Source organism: Labrus bergylta, chromosome 15 (genome assembly GCF_963930695.1).
Source record: "Labrus bergylta chromosome 15, fLabBer1.1, whole genome shotgun sequence".
NCBI lineage: Eukaryota > Metazoa > Chordata > Actinopteri > Labriformes > Labridae > Labrus > Labrus bergylta.
In genome coordinates, this window is record NC_089209.1 from 16380776 (window position 1) to 16399399 (window position 18624).

General features: G+C 39.0%; 1 protein-coding gene across 1 annotated transcript; it reads left to right on the forward strand.

The window, feature by feature from the left end:
- The first annotated feature begins 561 nt into the window (after positions 1-561).
- On the forward strand, positions 562-17484 carry ehd3 (EH-domain containing 3). Its single transcript, XM_020642039.3, has 8 exons — positions 562-1773; positions 6494-6670; positions 7563-7660; positions 12174-12315; positions 12462-12561; positions 13062-13232; positions 14715-14879; positions 14972-17484. The coding sequence occupies exons 1-8, from the start codon at positions 1550-1552 to the stop codon at positions 15497-15499; spliced, it is 1605 nt and encodes a 534-aa protein (XP_020497695.1). The 5' UTR covers positions 562-1549; the 3' UTR covers positions 15500-17484.
- Positions 17485-18624: the final 1140 nt, after the last annotated feature.

The window sequence follows — 18624 nt, forward strand, 5'->3', positions numbered from 1 at the left end:
AAATTAACTTGCAACAAATCCTCATTGATGTCAAATCCTCATTGATGTCAAATCCTCATTGATGTAGGCCTAAACACAAAATAAAGTAGACTGATTCTAAAGTTGCATCAAGAAGGATAAAATCTGGAGATATTGAACAGGTCTGTTCTAAAAGTAGTACTACTATTCAAAAGTAGCCTGTCTGGTAAAGATAGCACAATGTAGAAATAATGCCTACCCGACAATTCAATGATTCAAAACCAAATTGAATCACCACAAGTAAAGGCACGTCGGGCTACAACTTTGATTTCAAACGTGTTGCAGTGCTTGGATAACTTAAATAGGAAAGGAAATTATATTGAATCTTAGTTGATTAATAATGTTTTTGTAACATTTTGAACAAATAAATGTATATTGTTAACATACGCCCTATAGACTGTCGAAAGGCCGTACCACTAGGTGGCGCCCTGTCGTTTAACAGCAGGTCCTCGATCGTCTCTCCTCATCCATCATGGCGTCGTCCTTCCCGGCTTCAGCTCCAGCATCACTGGGCGGGACCGCGGTGGGCCGGACTGCCAGCCTTTGGGCACTTCCGCCGGGCTCGGGTTTCCTCCGACTCGGCATTTAAATTGAGCTGCAGGACATCAGCTGCTGCTACATTCAGCGCTGTGCTGTGACAGAAAATAACCCGTGATGCTGGTTAAACAGGCTACTCGTTATCTTTGACACGAATACGACATCAATAATTGTTTGGTCTGGAGCAGGACTGCGGTGTTTTGTGGAGAGGAGAGCGGGAGCGGCTGAACAATAACGGCGGGTGCTCTTTGACAGCAGCACGGTGCATCATATTTGGGATTCCTCAGCTAGCTGCTGGACGAAATTGAATAGCGGAAACGTGATGTTGGGGATGAGCAGCATGAATTAGGCTTTTTGGACAGCATTTGTTTACTTGGAAAAAAAAAAGAAAAAAGATAAGTAAACAAAAACAAAGTCATTGAATGTGGTGTTTTTCTTCAGTGGCCTGGACCTGGGAGGACCTCTCGATGATGAGTGTGTTTTTGAAGGGTCCATTTTAAATTTACTCTAAAAGACATAAATATTGTTTTCTTAAAATTTAGACATAGGGTGAGACAGTATTTCGAAAAAAAGCCTGAATTTTGACTGAATATAACTTTTGGCTGACCGTCAATATTATCAATAACAACAGTTACCAGTGTGGCAGGACAGACTGAATAACTTTCATTGTTTTATGCGAGATACAATATCTTGAATTAAAATAACAGGATTTAAAAGGGATTTTTAAAACATTAAATATAATATAAATTTGAGAAAACAACATTATATATTGTTTTTGGTTATAGGTTGACCTTGTTAATAAGGTCAGATTTTCTCTATAAACGTTTAGTAATAATTTTAATGTAAAGCTTTTTGTCTCATTTGTGAGGAAACATCTCTCTCTTCTTGACTTAAAGACAAGTTTAAAACCCCTCAAGGGCATAGCAAACAAAAGCAGCTTTAGCCAGTTTCACAGTTTAGATTCAATACTCCAGTCGACAAGCATCCAGTAACAATGTTCAGCTGGCTCGGGACCGACGACAGGAGGAAGGAGCCAGAAGTCTTTCAGACTGTCAGCGATGGACTTAAGAAGCTCTACAAAACCAAACTCCTGCCGCTGGAGGAGGGCTACAAGTTCCATGAGTTCCACTCTCCAGCTCTGGAGGATGCAGATTTTGACAACAAGCCCATGGTCCTACTGGTGGGACAGTACTCTACAGGCAAGACCAGCTTCATTCGGTGAGGAAAAAAAGAAAAAAAAGCATCCACCCTTAACATGCAACCATAATCCTGTAGAGTTTCATGTGAAAGAGGGGAATCACAAACACATGAGGCAGGGGCCACCAGAAAGACAGATAGGAAGAGGCTGACACACCCAAACTGACTTTACTGTCTTTCTGTTTCACCAGTGGGTCATGAACGACACGCATTGCCTTAAAACAAAATACAACGAAAACAATTAAACAGATAAAAATGTAAAAAAAAGAACAAAGGTTTCTCAATCATACACACACAAACACCATCAACCTGACTACTCGGTGCTACGCCTCTGCTAGATTTAATGAATCCATAAAAAAATTTATGTGACTGCCAACACAGAACACATACATATGCAAACTTCAAACAACTCTGCCCGTGACCAAAGTGTTCCTCTGAGTGTGTTTCCAGGTGCTGGTGTAGACAATAAGAGTGATAGATGTACAGATTTCATGTGCGGGTGTGTTGTTGGGACATAACTTATAAATCCATCTTTGTTTTGATCTTGTGAAGATCAGAATTAGCCCTGTTAAAAGAAGAGTGAATACTTTTTATTACCCAAGGAGACATAATGCCTGTGTTGTCTTGGACGAGATAAGGGTGCAATAAAAAACACACGCCTTACAATCAGATAGTGCTTCTGTTTAAGTCCTATTTCTGCATTCAATAATTTCTCTATTTTTAAGGTAACATTTAAAATATAAAAAATAAAAGTTCTTTGAGAGCTTATGCCTTGGAATTTCTCTTTTTGTGTGCGTTACAGCAGGACATATTAACAGCTGGGTGTTGGGCCTCTTTTGAAGGCTGCTGTTAACATCTTCCCCCTTGCACTTACACACACACACACACACACACACACACAGGCACAAGTGCAGAGCATAATTAGTGGGTAAGCCTTTGAAAGCCTGAGAGAGGATGCTGTTTGTGACTTCCTGTAGTCAGACAGGACAGTGCAGACATCCCTGCTCTCTCGTCTTCCTTTCTGTGTCTGTTTCTCACTGATTCCCAATCCCACCTCTTTCTTTTTTTTTTACTTGTTTCTAATGATAACTCCCACAATCCTGAAGCCTGACACCACACCGCAGACATGTAGCAGTTAGACGCAGAATGTAAAATCTGCTGAGTAACCTGGGTTCAGGGCTGCTGCACTCGCTGCATCTTTTATTTTATATCACATGGTTTAACACTGAATGTCGGAGCAGTGCTGTCGCTTTTCCTCTTCAATAATATGACAAGGTGAAGTGGATTAGTGATTGTTTCTTGTGTGGCAGCTTAAAGTAAGAGAAATGGGTGGAGGGTAATTTTAGTCCCTCTTCTCTGCCAGTCATTCAGACATCAGTCATTTGAGCCTGTCTTCATTTCAGGGCTGAAATTGATTGATTTCCCTTTTTTTTTTTTTGTCCAATGTTTACCCTTCTGATTCTTTGCTGGTCCGTTGTTGGTGCCAATTGAAGAGCCTTTCAATGCAAACAGCTGGCACTGCAAGTTTGGTCTACATTGCCATATTTCCCAGCATTCTTCAAGTAGCAGCATCTTATTGAGATGCACAATAAGGGAGTAATTTTACTTTCAGTTTTCTTTTAGTTTGTCCCTGCTGTGAGTCTTTCAAAGAGCATAGATATGTTATGGACATGCAATTCAGGGCCTTTACCTTTTGTTTAATTGGGGCAAGAGTTGCCAGGGTGATATGTTATGATCGCAGTATTTTTGTCATTATACATTTTGATGGGATTTAAAGGATTATAAGAAATATGCTGAGTACTGCGATTAACACGTAATAATTTTTAAAACCTATTAATTACATTCCTAAGAAATCCTCTGTCAGCATCTGTTTAACTTATACTACAGTCAACATACAGCCAACTCAACTGAATTTAAAGTTCGTAAACTTAACATAGTGTCCATACAAAAACATTTATTTAGCCCCAGGGGTAAAGCAAGGTTTTGGAAAATAAATTAAGCTATATTTATAAAAAAAAAAATATCAACTTCTTTATGCAACATAAACATTCAGTATCAAATAAGTTTTCATTCAACTTTCATCTTAAAAATATATTTTCTCAACGACTTGTTTTACTGGCGCCTGGTTGTAACGGGGTACCACCTCCAGGCTGTGTCTTTAGAGCGTCTGATAACTGTTTGCTAACTGCCTTTTATTAACAAATGAAGAAGAAATTAGTATTATCAGGTGACACACTCTGTACTGATTATAGAGATGCTAAGAAAATCTCTTAACTTAAGAAATTATTTATTTTACTCATAGACTTTCTTACTTAAACATTTTTGAGTAAAAAGTAGTTAAAAGTACAATCGTGATGCAAAAAGTTAGCATTTCTAGAACTACTACAATTCATATAGCAGATGCTTTTATCCAAAGCAACGTACATCGGAGAGTAAGGACAACACAAGCAAGGACCTAGAGAGGAGGAAACAACATCAGTAAGTGCAAATGAACAGCTTTAAGTCTGATCGGACACACAGGTGCTGACAGGCAGTGCACAGAGGCAAAGCACAATCGGCCGCTGTTCTTAAGAGTTCTAATCATAGCGCTATAACATTTTAATAATATTATAGTGCCAAGCTAATAAGTGCTCTCTGGTAGTCATTTTCAGTGAAATACCTATCCCTAAAATAAAGCAATTTAACTTGAATACAACATTAATGCTGTTTTATACGTTAAGCAATATGCTGATAATGTGATCAAATATATTGCAGTATATATTGTTTTACTACAGAAGACATTTTCCCCAAAAAAAACTCTCCGTAGAAGCCTATTTTATTCTATTTGAATGAAGTTTTTCAATCTCATACATGGGGTTGTGTTACCATACATTGTTTCTACACAATCTATTCTGATGTTTATGATCTAAAACAAACAATACAATCTGCAGCTGTTGCACAACCTCCCATCAGACCAACACACACAGACTGATTTGCAGAGACAGCTCCACCAGGCACTGTTGGCTCCCCTGACAAGGTGTGTGTGTGTGTGTGTGTGTGTGTGGAGATGTGAAAGTGAACCAGCCTCACATCTGGTAGCTGTTAAAATGCACACACATCCCACCGTCTCATACTTCAGATTTATGATCCTTTTAGTTAAAAGTGTTTTGCCTAAATCACTTGGTTTATGGCATGTGCTCACTTTGTCAGGGCTGAAATTCAACAGAAACACCCTTATCTTCATTTGGATCACTTATTTAACAGATAAGGATTCAACCTGTGGTACCTCGAACATCTTAAGAGTTATAAGTCTGCAGCGATGCCATAATAACGGTAACAGGTGAGGTCATAAGTTTGCAGCGGTTTGGTTGGACATCAAAACTTATTTAAAGTAAAAAAAAGAAAAAATGAAGCGATTTGACTTTTTTTGAAAATGTATTGAAGGTCTTGTTTTAAAATTTGCGCTGTCAAAACCAAACAGGCATCAAGTGTAGTGTTCGTGTATACGCCTTTAACCTGCTTGACCTCGGTCAGCTGTTTTTCATCATCGGTAAACAAAACAAAAGTCTGACATGCTTGTAAATTTGACCATTCTTCTTGTCAGCACTGGAAGAGCTCAAACAGATTCTTCTAAATATTTGTCTTCTTGTTCTGGCTCTAAAAGAACCATACCAAAAATGTTTTGATGCATTTTTTTTAATACAAAGAACTCTCTTCTTATACCTGAGCTGAGGTTTATCTGATTCTGAGACCCCCTCTGTTACTTGTGGGATAATTACTATTGGTGTTAAAACACTGACTGCTAACTTTAAACTCAGTAATGGTTCCAATCCACACTGTTGTTGTTTGATATTGTCACATGATAAGTTTACCTGCTGTAACCCATTGATATTTTGGGGGTTTCATTGGTTATGGTGACGGATCAGTGCAATGACTCACACACTTGCCAATTCCCATTGAGTGTCACCCACCCGGGGGAGGGGTTACTGCCCTTTGTGATGTCACAAAGGGAAAATCTCCAGACAGCCTGTTTGAGCACACATTCTCTGTAAAGTAGAGCAGGCAAAAGACGGAGGGGATGAACCTTTCTCATAATTAGGGTGTTTGGAAACAGACTAGGGACACATATTAGTGTTAGAAAAACACGGTGATGGGTATTTTGCATAATATGTGACCTTTAAATGAAAGCTTATGCTGCTGAGTTTGGAGCAGTGGCTTCTTTTGTACTGACGATGTAAAATAATTCCCCTCACTAGGGTTCCAGCAGCTTCTAATTCAAGGCAGACAAGGCAAGGTTTTCTGTTTATACAGCTTCATATCATTCAGAATTATCTCCTTTTTGCTGGTATTGATTGAAAAGTCCCCTTCAGCAATTGTTTAAAATTAGAGGCTGAAGATGTAAAACACATCTGCCCCTAATACAGTTTAGTGTCAGGATTCTGTCAACTTTCACTTTTTATTTTATTTTTTTACAAAGCTTGCACATGGTCCTTGGAGTGAAATAGTTGAGACCAGTAAACATTGTCCGTGAATGCTCAGTAAATTACGTTTTCTTTCCTTGACTAATACCTTTAAAAATGGATGTCTTAAAATGCCATGGTAATCTAAATGTCCTTGTTATTATTTTTTATCATCTCAGGTTTCCTCCTTTAATAATAAAAATTCCTGCTCTAAAGGCACTCCTGTAAGGTTCACTGATCAAAAACAGCTCGTCTCCAAGTTTGTTATGTTTAACGCTATGTCATTCCATCTCTTTCTACAGCTACCTGTTGGAGCAGGATTTTCCCGGAATGCGGATCGGCCCTGAACCCACCACAGATTCCTTTATCGCCGTGATGCACGGTGACACAGAAGGTGTCATCCCTGGCAATGCTTTGGTGGTTGATCCCAAGAAGCCCTTCAGAAAGCTAAATGCGTTTGGAAATGCTTTCCTAAATAGGTACACACACACACACACACACACACACACACACACACACGCACACACACACAGTGGATGAAATACAATGATGGCAGATGCTGTCAGATATCTTTTTGGGTGTGTTCATGCTGAAAATATGAAGTGATGTAAGAGGTGAAGTATGTTAACGTAGAGGGGAAACACTGAGAGAGCATGGAGAAGAAAGAGTGAGTACTAGTGAGAATCCACACCAGAGCTCTACATTCCTGGTTGATTGAATTTCCCTCTGCTCACTGGTCAGGCCTTTTCTCTTTTAATGGCTGTCTGTCTCTGTGAGAGAGAGAGAGAGAGAGAGAGAGAGAGAGAGAAGAGAGAGAGAGAGAGAGAGAGAGAGAGAGAGAGAGGAGAGAGAGAGAGAGAGAGAGAGAGAGAGAGAGAGAGAGAGGAGGAGAGAGAGAGAGAGAGAGAGAGAGAGAGAGAGAGAGAGAGAGAGAGAGAGAGAGAGAGAGAGAGAGAGAGAGAGAGAGAGAGAGAGAGAGAGAGAGAGAGAGAGAGAGAGAGAGAGAGAGAGAGAGAGAGAGAGAGCTGCAGAGTCATCCTTCTGGAAAAGGTAAAAAGAAACAGCAGAAAAAAGTCTTTCTATTGCTCTTGCTGTGGTGACCTCCCTGAGAAGGCCCTGGGGGAATTATGGGGTTCACAGTGAGGACGCCCGCTAACCTGTTAGTATTGATACAGCTGCAGACAGAGAGAAGAAGAACAGCAGAGGCAGAGAAGAAGAGAGACTGAGGAAAAAGTCTTATGTGGGACAATGTTTGTTATTAAAAGATTTTTACACTTCTGTCAGCTTTCTTTTAACTCTCCTCTCTTCTCCTTGTGTGTGTGTGTGTGTGTTCTCCCTCTACCGACGTGTGTGTGTGTGTCGGTGTTCTAGGTTTGTGTGTGCCCAGCTGCCAAACCCAGTACTGGAAAGCATCAGCGTGATTGACACACCAGGGATCCTGTCAGGGGAAAAACAGAGAATTAGCCGAGGTGAGAAACACACAGCACTGGCAAGTTTATTTCCCTGTGTTTATGTGGACGAGTGTGTTTGTGTGTCCGGGTTCATTGGACTCATTCAGCCACAGCCCCCTTGTCCCACTGAACTCTGAACAAGCATGTCAGCATTTCCTTTGGTTGTGAGTGAGTGTGTGTGTGCGTGTGTTTATTTTAGGTTTTAGCTGTCAGGAGGATTATGGCTTATTCATTTCAAAGGACAGGAAGCATTGACAAAAAAAACCCCTCTGTCCCTCAAACACACGCATGCACAGTGGACATTGTTTACATATTAAACTTATAGGGTGACTTGACATCTGCACATATAGAGAGAGTCTTTGAGTTGTGTTTATTTAATATAATTTACCTTTGACTCACAAACACAACTCGCTTGTTTGCATTTTCTGTTTGAAAAAGGAAACACCTTGAGGGAAGCATCCAAATCTAGAAAAAGACATCAACAAAAAAAAAAGTCTGTCTACATAATGCAAAAAAAGTGTTTTCAGGATTGGGTGAGGTGAAAAGGTTGTACCTACAAAAAGCCAAATATAACAAGACCAGTGCAAACAGACTGATAACATGCCATATATCCATCACCTTCAGTGACAGTCGAGCTATTTGGTTTGCACTCTTTCAATGATGTCATCTTGATTTTATGCCAGTTAATGATTTTGAGCTGTAAATTTCCATGGAAAGGAAGAAATTTAGCATTTTTTTCTGTAAATTCAGTAAAATAAAATATATATTTATGAAGGGTAAACTCTTCAGTAGAGAGAGGACACCATATTTAAAAAAACAAAGTGCCTTAGTTAATAAGACACAACAGTGTTGTTGTCATTTGTAGCAGCTCTAAATATCATTCTTAAATTTTAACTTAACATTTTTGAAACCTCCCAGCATCCCCGGAGACATGTGATGTATTTGTCATGTTGAACCACTTACAAACTATTTTTCAGAAAAAACTCAGATAACCAAGAATGATTTAATTAAAGTCTAGACGACAAACAGACAGTGTTTTGATGTTTAAATTTGACTGACAAAAAGAAACCAGAGGAAAGTTCTAAAGACACTTTTCCCCCCTGACATTTCATCTTTTAAAATAAAAAGCAATTTGTCTCTACTTTTTTGATTTTAGCCTATTCATTGGTGCTTACCCCTTTGTGCTCATATCGGGTCATTGGAAGTCTTTACTACAATAATTGAAGCATGTTTTTATTCAAATGTGAAAGAAAAACATATTAAAATCAATTATTATTATTAATTATTATTCTTTTCAAAATTTTGCAAGACGAGAACAACCAGCACAGAGATCACAGCAGTGTTAAATACAAATAAATAAGTAAAGTAAAGTTTTGGTGTGAAAGGCTCACAGGAATTTCTCCCACCTTTCTTACTCTTTGATATGTGTCCGGCGAGGCTGGAATTCCCAAAGCTGAAAGCTGGCATTGCCATACCAACAGCTAAGAGTAACAAAAGAGCAGGAAGAATTAAAGGACACGATTTTTTAAGTCTTTGCCACATTCACTCCCTCTCTCTTCATCCATCTTTGAGTTTCTTTCATGTCTCCTTCCCTGTTTGCCCTTCACTCCCTCGTTTTGTTTGCTCTTTACAGAAACAACCAGTCTCAAGTTAAACTAGCACTGTTTTATTGTTTTCTTATGCAGATTATGGCTCGCAAGAATACATTTGAATGAAATTATCCGACTGAATAGATTAGAGTTTAGTCAAAAAGAACCTGTATTCCATTATAATGGAATGATTTCCTGATTACAGTATATGCTAATGTTATTTTTCTTCATCATATTCTTATCCCAATCCCCGGCTCTAAGCAGATTTTTCTGTTTCTCCAAAGTACTTTTTATAAATCTAGAATGTTTATGTGATAAAACAGATAAACACACTTATGTAGTTTTGAAGGAAGAATAAGAACAAGAAGCATCTTGTGGTCACTGAGTTCAACACATTACTTCATAGTAGGGTTGGGTCTGGATTCTTCTTCTTATTCTTTGTCGTGCAAACCTTAATTTCTGTAGCTTTGCTGTTGAGAAACAAGAGAAAGTCAATGTGCTGTCAGCACAAACTAAAACTCACATGTGGTTTACTAATGGAGGTAATGACATGAGAACAGACCCACAGCAGTTCTCCTCTACTTTCTGTTTGTTTAGTCAAAGTCTCAGAACATGTTGTCAGACCAAATACTCAGCACATGGAGGTGTGACCCTGCTCTTGTCTGTTGGATATAAAAAAAATACAGGCAAACATTAACCTCTCCTGACTCAGCACAGCTGTGTTGTCTCTGGGGACTGTGTGTGTGTGTGTGTGTGTGTGTGTGTGCGTGCGTGCGTGCGCGCGCGCGTGCGTGGTTTGTATATTCACTGTTCATTTCCTTATGTTCATCACATTCCATCCGGATGTTTTTTTGTACATTCTGTTAGTTTTGTTAATTTTTCTATGTTCTGTGTGTCATTTTTTGGAACTATAGCTTTTCTTTCACCCTGAGGTATTGTTTCCCACTGTGTGTGTGTGTGTGTGTGTGTCCGTCCAGATGAGGATTTGTCAGGCTATAGCTGCCTACATAGATGTCCTTATGGAGGTATTGATTGTGAAAACCTGGCACTCAGCCAGCTGCACAAAATAAAGCTAATCAAAGAGATACTTTGAAGAATTAATGGACAGTTACATCTTCTTCACTTGACTCTTGTCAAACGGTTCGGGGAAAATAGTTAACCTTATCAGTTAGGTGATTGAATAGTTTAGCCATATGGATCACAATTAAAAAATTGAAGCAGTGTTTGCCCCTTTCAATTTTTATTACATTCAAAATGTTATAAGGGTTTGTTTTTGGGACCCATTTAGAAAATACAATATTTGTTTCCCTCTCAGTGATCCTGTGGTCTTTCTTCCTTTGCCATCATTGTATAAGTTTCCCAAATGTAAATAGGACATTCATGTTCCCCAGTCATAAGTTTCTGAATATGCAGCACTACTGAAGTGCCAACCCTAGGCCTGAAGATAGCCCCCCAGAATGTACCCATATTGATAACGATCCCCACAACAGTCAGGCATCCTGTATAATGCCCCTTTATGGTTCTAGGGATAACTAATATAACAAAACAGTGCAGGCTTTGGGATAGGAAAGTGAACCTATGTACTGAGTCATCATTTTCCCCAAGCCAAGTGAAAAGTGCTTCATGTGAAGAGTAATCCACTTCAATTCAGAATATCAAGGTATCTGCGTTTCTCTTAATGCTTCATTACTTTGCTTAAAGCAGCAGAGTACCTCTCTGTCTCCTCTCAGGCCATGGTGCACATGACAGGAAGACACAGCTCCATTCTTAAATTATGTGTTTTATATACTAATACTTTTTTTCTCACATCCAAATGATGAATCAACAGAAATTGCAGGAAAACAAGACGTTAAAGCTTGTATTCAGTTTTCTTTAACAAAGAAAGCCATGTTTTTGTAACAATTTAGCAACCAGATTTTCTCTTATGTCTTTATTTGATAGGACAGTGGATAGAGTAAGAAATCGAAAAGAGCCATTGGTCAGACTCAAACCTGGGTTTAACCTTGGAGGACCAACGCCTGTACAACTTTCATTGTATTAACACTCATTTAATACTCCATATCTACTACCACTCAACAACGAATGAGAGCTGATATACTCTAACAGGCTCACCGCTGACTCTGCATCTTTTATGCATCCTTCTGTGTTGTGTTGAACATTAAAACTCACTAATCTGAGGTGAAGCTCCATCCTTCTGTTCTTTGTTCCCCTTTCATATACTGTGGAGGTAAGAGTCTGTCCTTGAGTAGGACAGAAAGTCGAAGGAGGAAATGATGTACTTCTGCTGACAGCTGTAATCACTGATTCATTTATTCAGGCATTATGGAATGTGTGGAGGCATTTTCTCATCCATGCACTTTAAGCTTCCTTCTTTCATTCTAAAGGTTCTTAAATATCTTGTTTAGTTTACTTAATTTTAAATGAAAAAAAAAGGCCAAATTAGATGAAGAAATATCAATGGTTTTACTTTCCCCTCTAATTGTTCACTTACATAAATCCACTTAGTTGAAGCCTGGCAGGACCGCCTCCGTCTGTAAACACATTCTTTTCTCTCAGCATGTTGTAATATGGGCGTCCTTCATATTGCCTCTTCCATGACCTTAAGCCAGTGTAATGGTTTTCTCTTGGGAATATTGCAATACACGCAGATGAAGTTCATGTCTCAGGTCACGGATTAAACACAGAGTTGATCATATATCATCATAGAGACTCATGCTATGTAGTGTGGGCAGGTTATTCTACTCGTTTCTATTCACCGGTAATGAAATGACACATATTAATGATATATCCGAAACTGATATGGGATGGGAGCTAAGAAACACGAAGTAAAAGCATACAGATTGAAATGTATGTTTGGTAACATTTTCTTCCAACCATCATTTGAAATCATAATTTCACCTTTTTTCCTTTCTGGATTCTCTCACCCTCCTCCTCCTCCTCAGGCTATGACTTTGCGGCAGTCTTGGAGTGGTTTGCAGAGCGAGTGGACAGGATCATATTACTGTTTGACGCCCACAAACTGGACATCTCTGATGAGTTCTCAGAGGTGATAAAGGCCCTAAAGAACCATGAAGACAAGATCAGGTACTGCAGGATTAGTTGACTCACATATTAAACATATTAAATCCTATAAAACAGAGATGTATAAAGTTCAAGTCTCTGCTCATGTACATCAACACGGTATGATGATTTTTACTATCAGTCAATGAAAGTCTGTTTTTCTTTTCCAGGGTTGTGCTGAACAAGGCTGACCAGATAGAGACCCAGCAGTTGATGAGAGTGTACGGTGCCCTGATGTGGTCGCTGGGGAAAATAGTTAACACGCCTGAGGTAAGCTGAAAGAAATATGTGTAAAAACAGACATTGGGTCTTGGAAGGGATGCATGTGTGGGGCCAGAAAGTCCAAGCTTTTGCAAAAAGTCAGAGCATGTGACATACTGTAGGGCAAGCTGTGTGCACAGCCAGAAATCATTGGTGTAACTGATACCAAATAAAATAATGGAGATAGATAGATAGATAGATAGATAGATAGATACTTTATTGATCCCGAGGGAAATTCAAATGCATAAATGCATGAATACTGGGAACAGAGCAGCTTCTTCAGGCCTTTTTGGCCAAGTCTTGTGAATAGCACAAGCTGTACATTTAAAAAAAGGAAATTATTCTTTGTAGGAAAATTGACTTTATTTTAGGAAATACTAATTTTTATTTTTTCCTTTTGACCTAAACTAAGTTTTTTTTTTTGTTTTTTTTTGTCGCTGTTTTTTTAGTGGTCAGTACATTATGCATGGGTTAAATGAGCTGATTCCGTCCGTCTCCCTCTCTGACAGGTGATCCGTGTCTACATCGGGTCCTTCTGGTCCCACCCGCTGCTGATTCCAGAGAACAGGAAGCTGTTTGAAGCAGAGGAACAGGATTTATTCAAGGACATTCAGTCTTTACCAAGGAATGCAGCCCTCAGAAAACTCAACGATCTAATAAAGAGGGCCAGACTAGCTAAGGTACGTTACTGCTATTTCACGTGAACAGGTGTGTGTGTGTGTTTCCTATTTTTATTCCCGTCACTCGCTCGCTCTCCCCACCATGTTTAGCTAGTAACCTTGACAGAAAAGGCTCGTCCCTGTCATAGAGCTAATAGAAGCAGACAAATGGGGCGTTTCTCCTCTCAGTGAATTACCTCCTGCTTCCTCCCCTGGAATAGGAAGTCAGGTATGAGAGGCGACAGTCCGCTGCCGGTTGTAGCTCGAGGATGCACACAAACACGCACAGGTTTATCAAACTGAGTAATGAGTGCCGTTTTCCTGTCTGACTTCTGATAGGGGGTGTGTGTGTGTGCGCGTGTGTGTCTGTGTGTTTTATGATGAGCTTCAAGGACTCAATGTGGTTTCAGGGAAACACACTCATTTATCACCACAGCAACAAAACAAATGAGTTTTTTTCCCATCATTTGGGCCATCTTTAGTTTGTGTTGAGTATTAAAAACAAATGTCAACAAAGGTAATAACTGAGATTAACTGTATGATTCATCTTAACAAAGAATTGTTGAGTGTCCCCAGACTAAAGATTTGCAACAGATATGAGCTCATTATATTTAATTTGAACCATTTGTCAAAAGTTCTAAAGTAATACAATTGAATCATGCAGTTAAAAAAAAATAGAATTAAGGTTAAAAACTGGGCAATGATAAAACACAATGATCCTACAAGTTTCAGCAAAATAGTTGAATAACTAGTTCATATATTTAAAAATCTCTTTTATTGAAGAATTTGAAAATGGGAGTTTTTTCTATTTAAATTTTTTAAGTTGTGGCTGTTTTCAATGTGTCCAGCTGTATCTTATCCCCAGTGGTCCCATTTAAATCTTTGAGCATCAAAACATTGACCCATCCATGTTTTATTTTCCTTCTGAAGAGATAATATTTCATAAGGGACTTGGAGAAAACTTGTTTTCTTGTCTCATGTTTATGTTTCACGAGTCAAAAGTTCAACCCCTTCAGCTCACTCTTCATTTATAATCGTTTTTTTATGACAGGCCCAGATTTTGATACTTTTTATTTTGCAAAATGTAGTTGACCTCTAAATGATTGTTTGCATTTAGTGGTGGGATCAGCCATTCCATTGCTTGATTGAAATGGCATGTACATACATGAGAATTTACAGGAAATGCCAAATGTATGTAGTGGATGAAATTCAGAAAACGTTCACACCACAGCTGGTCCAAGTAATAAAGAAAATGTGATGTGTATTCCTTGGTTCCAGCATAGTTGCATTAGCGTTTAAAGAGAACCACCAAGTTGAAAGATGGCCGACTCTACCGCTGAGCCACAGCCAAAGCTCTGTTAATAACATTGAACACAAATGCCAAGTCAACTGAAAATGAAGTCTTAAGGATTATCACATAAATTAGAAGAACTTTAGGAATAATCAATAGAACTTGTAAATTTGCCGTTGGCTACATAAGCATCTGTGATTTCCACACTGCAGGTCCATGCTTACATCATCAGCTCGCTGAAGAAAGACATGCCCTCTGTGTTCGGGAAGGAGAACAAGAAGAAAGAACTGATCGGCAGCCTGGGAGATATTTACAAACGAATAGAAAGAGAGCATCAGATATCACCTGGAGATTTTCCTAATCTAAAGAAGATGCAGGTAAGCAGGGGAAAAAGCTTCCAAAATAAGATTCAAGAGTTTTGACAGACATGTCCTTAACTTGTTTTGTTTTCTGGATTTTCCTCTTACAGGACCAACTCCAAGCTCAGGATCTCAACAAATTCCAGCCTCTGAAGCTCAAACTCTTGGAGGCAGTGGATGACATGCTGGCCAATGACATCGCTGGTTTAATGGTCCTGGTCCGCCAAGAGGAAAACCAGCGTCCCAACGCAGTCGTGAAGGGAGGTGCATTCGATGGCACTTTGAACGGCCCGTTCGGACACGGGTATGGCGAAGGGGCCGGTGAAGGCATCGATGAAGCAGAGTGGGTTGTTGCACGGGACAAACCTGCTTATGACGAGATCTTCTACACATTATCTCCTGTCAACGGGAAGGTAACGGGAGCCAACGCCAAGAGGGAGATGGTGAAGTCAAAACTGCCAAACACAGTCCTGGGAAAGATCTGGAAGCTGGCAGATATCGATAAGGATGGGATGCTGGATGATGAGGAGTTTGCGTTGGCTAATCATCTGATAAAAGTGAAACTGGAGGGACATGAACTGCCATCAGACCTGCCTTCACACCTGGTGCCTCCTACCAAGAGGAAAATACCTGAGTAGATTTAAGATTACGTAACCATCTGCCGCCTAAGCCTGTAAGTAGACCCCCCTCCTCCACCCAGAGAAAAATATCCACATTAGAATATGACTATTCATGTAGCATAATAGCAAAATAAATGACATTTCCAATGTCCTGAGCTTTGTTGCTGGCATCTCTGCATTTCAGTCTGTCAGCCTTTCCTTGAAGTGAAAACTATTAAAGCAAACATTCAGTCACATTCTGATGAAAATCAAGTTAATTGATGCTTAGTGACGGACACCATTGCTGTTTCTGCAGTGCTGAAAAAGCTTGTAGCCGAGTAGATCTGGGTCTTAACAAGTCAAGTTGTTAGCCTGATGCCATTTTTTTTTTTATTTCAGGGTGACATATTAAGAGTAGTTACAGTCAACAGTGGTTAGAGAGATGATAGGACATCTGATACGGCATTTAGTTAAAAGGAAGAAACACTGGAATAGAGTAAAATGTAAATTGATTCAAACTACTGGAAGCAAATCGAGGCGATGCATACATGTGAAGACATACAGAGAGAGAATAAAGGTTATTTTTCAGAAAGATCATTTCAGGTGAATGGAGACTGTAAGAAGATCACAAACAAGCAAATAAACAGTTTTATCACAGTAACAAGTGGCTCAAACATGATTTAAATTTTTTTTTTTTATGTTATCAATATAGTAAATGTTGTTTGACTACAAAGACTGTGTAGCAAATACAGCCACCCACAATGACCACAGCTTCGCTGATATGATTCTTAAAGTATTAGAATTTTCATAAAATATCTTTTGGAGATTTTAAATGTGATGGTCAGATTAGTGTGTGTGAGAATCAGAGTTTATAGGATCGCCATTGTTAACTGTAGCATCTGGACGGACCGACTGCGATAAAGAAAGAAAACGTTTCTCTCTCTCTCTCATGGTAAACAAACTAAATGACAAGTACTTTGTCTCTTTTTAACAGTTCTAAATGCTCTAAATATCCTAAACCTGATCTGAAATACTGTGACAAATGACTATGATTTAAAAAAAAAAAAAAAAAAAAAACCTGCATTGGATGTTGTTTGGACAAGAGAGTACCGACATCCTCCATATTTGAATGTCTAATGTTCACAGTTCTGCGTGGGCACATCCTTATTATTGTATGCATATGATCACATGTATGTTTTCTTGTTTGTAACATATGTTAAGCATTACACATGCTACTGAGGTGGAAGTATTCCAGTTGGTTATTGATAGAAATGTATCTAATCTAATCTAACCTGACAGTCCAGACAGTCAACGCAGACGTGTGCGCTTATTTTGTGATGCTAACAAAAAGCTAACCGAGACATTTTCTTATGTTTTCTGTTTTTGAATGGAATTTGGCTTTCAACTGTTTCACGTGTTTAAATTGTTGACGTGTTATATATGTAACCTCTCTTCACAATGTTGCTCATTGGCTGTAGCATTATGCCAGTATGTATAACTGTATATAAGCTTCATGTTAGGACCATTTCTGGAGTTAAGCAGTGACAGTTGTAACACTAAACTACATTTGGATTTCCAGACAGTGTTCACCCACTAAGAGCTACAGAATCAACATAAATATTTCCAGCTTATGGTCCCCTGTTTGCCCCCTCCCAGTGTCTGCACACTGTTACTGTGAATCAACTGTACATAATAAAGACTGTTTGCATTCCATGAACACAGGTTGGGAAATCATGTGCATCATCTTTGGCGCTTTGCTAGTTTGGAATTTATAGACAAGCCACATCTGATCAACGAGCACGACACAAGATGCTTAGATTCTCTTCAAAACAAAGTCCTTCAGATAAACAAGTTGTCTTCATACTTCTCACTGATTACATCATAAAGTGCTGTGAACTGGGAGATACTGGTGTTCTGATGTTCTTTCTGTTGTAAGATGGTTTTAAGTTGCAAAATCCGTGCTTCACTGCTCTACTGTCAACATATTCAACAGTGCAAAAGTGTATTAAAGAATATCTACTCTCCTTTGTGCTTTGTTTTCTTTGCATTAGAAGTAATTCAATAGCAAGTACTTTTTATTTTTTATTTTTTAGAAGAGACATGGAATCTCAGCTAACCAGGATTTGTTACCACATACAACATAAAACTGACCCGAAAAGAGGAACCTTTGGAATTAAGTTGATATAGAAAATGAACAATGCTAGTATCGTACATTTAGGAAGGAAATACGCCCTTTTATGTTAATTGGTTGGATTTTTCCTGGAGAAAAGCATTATGTCATCAATTTTACTTTTTTACTATGTTTTTCATCTTAGAGAACTTTGTAGGGGGGGGGGGGGTAGGTTGCAGATAACATGCAGTAAGGAGAACAGGGAATTCCTTCATGCTATTACTCAAGAGGCTCATTCTTATCTGGGTTCAGTTTAGGGAGATTATGTTACATGAAGCCAATGAGTTTGGCTTAAACTGCATTTTGAACCTTTTCATGCGATGTCCCTTTAAAATGTTCTGCTCCCAGGTTCAAATCTGGCTTGTGGCTCCTTTCCCGCATGTCATTCCCCAGGCTCTCTCCCTGATTTCCGACTCTTGACACACTCCCATCTCTCCATTAAAGGAAGAAAAAGCCCAAAAATAAATCTTAAAAAAATAAATAAATTCTGCTCTGTGTTAAGAGCATCCTTTCCAAATCTTTGTATAGAGTCACTGACACTGAACACTACAATGGCAGCTAAAAATGGCAGCAAAGAAAGTATGAAATATAAGCTCATAATCATTTTTGTACTATCTAGGGACTTGTTTATGTATGTGAACTGGTGTGTGTGTGTGTGTGTGTATGTGAGAAGCAGGAAGTCATAGCATCCCCTCTGACTGTGTGACTCAGAGTCTAAACTTATGCAGAAACACACACACACACACACACGAGAGATAAAGTCTTCTCTCCTCTCACGCAGGAAGTTGTGTTCATGTTAGTTACTTCCCACTGTCCCACCTTGACCTTTACACACTGACACACGCAAATGTTCCAAAACAGATACACACCCTACACACTCACACATTTACACATTATACACTGAAGATCTGAAGATTAAAAAAATGTTTTCTAATCATTATTTTTTTCAAATTTAAACATAATAATGGATTCATGGGGAAAGGATGACTGAACA

What these genes read in the sequence shown, in the direction of transcription:
- ehd3 (XM_020642039.3), top strand. Translation starts at nt 1,550, where the DNA reads ATGTTCAGCTGGCTCGGGACCGACGACAGGAGGAAGGAGCCAGAAGTC. An exon ending in AGAGGGCCAGACTAGCTAAG is followed by an intron (nt 13,233 to 14,714) that starts GTACGTTACTGC and finishes TCCACACTGCAG; the next exon opens with GTCCATGCTTACATCATCAG. An exon ending in CTAATCTAAAGAAGATGCAG is followed by an intron (nt 14,880 to 14,971) that starts GTAAGCAGGGGA and finishes TTCCTCTTACAG; the next exon opens with GACCAACTCCAAGCTCAGGA.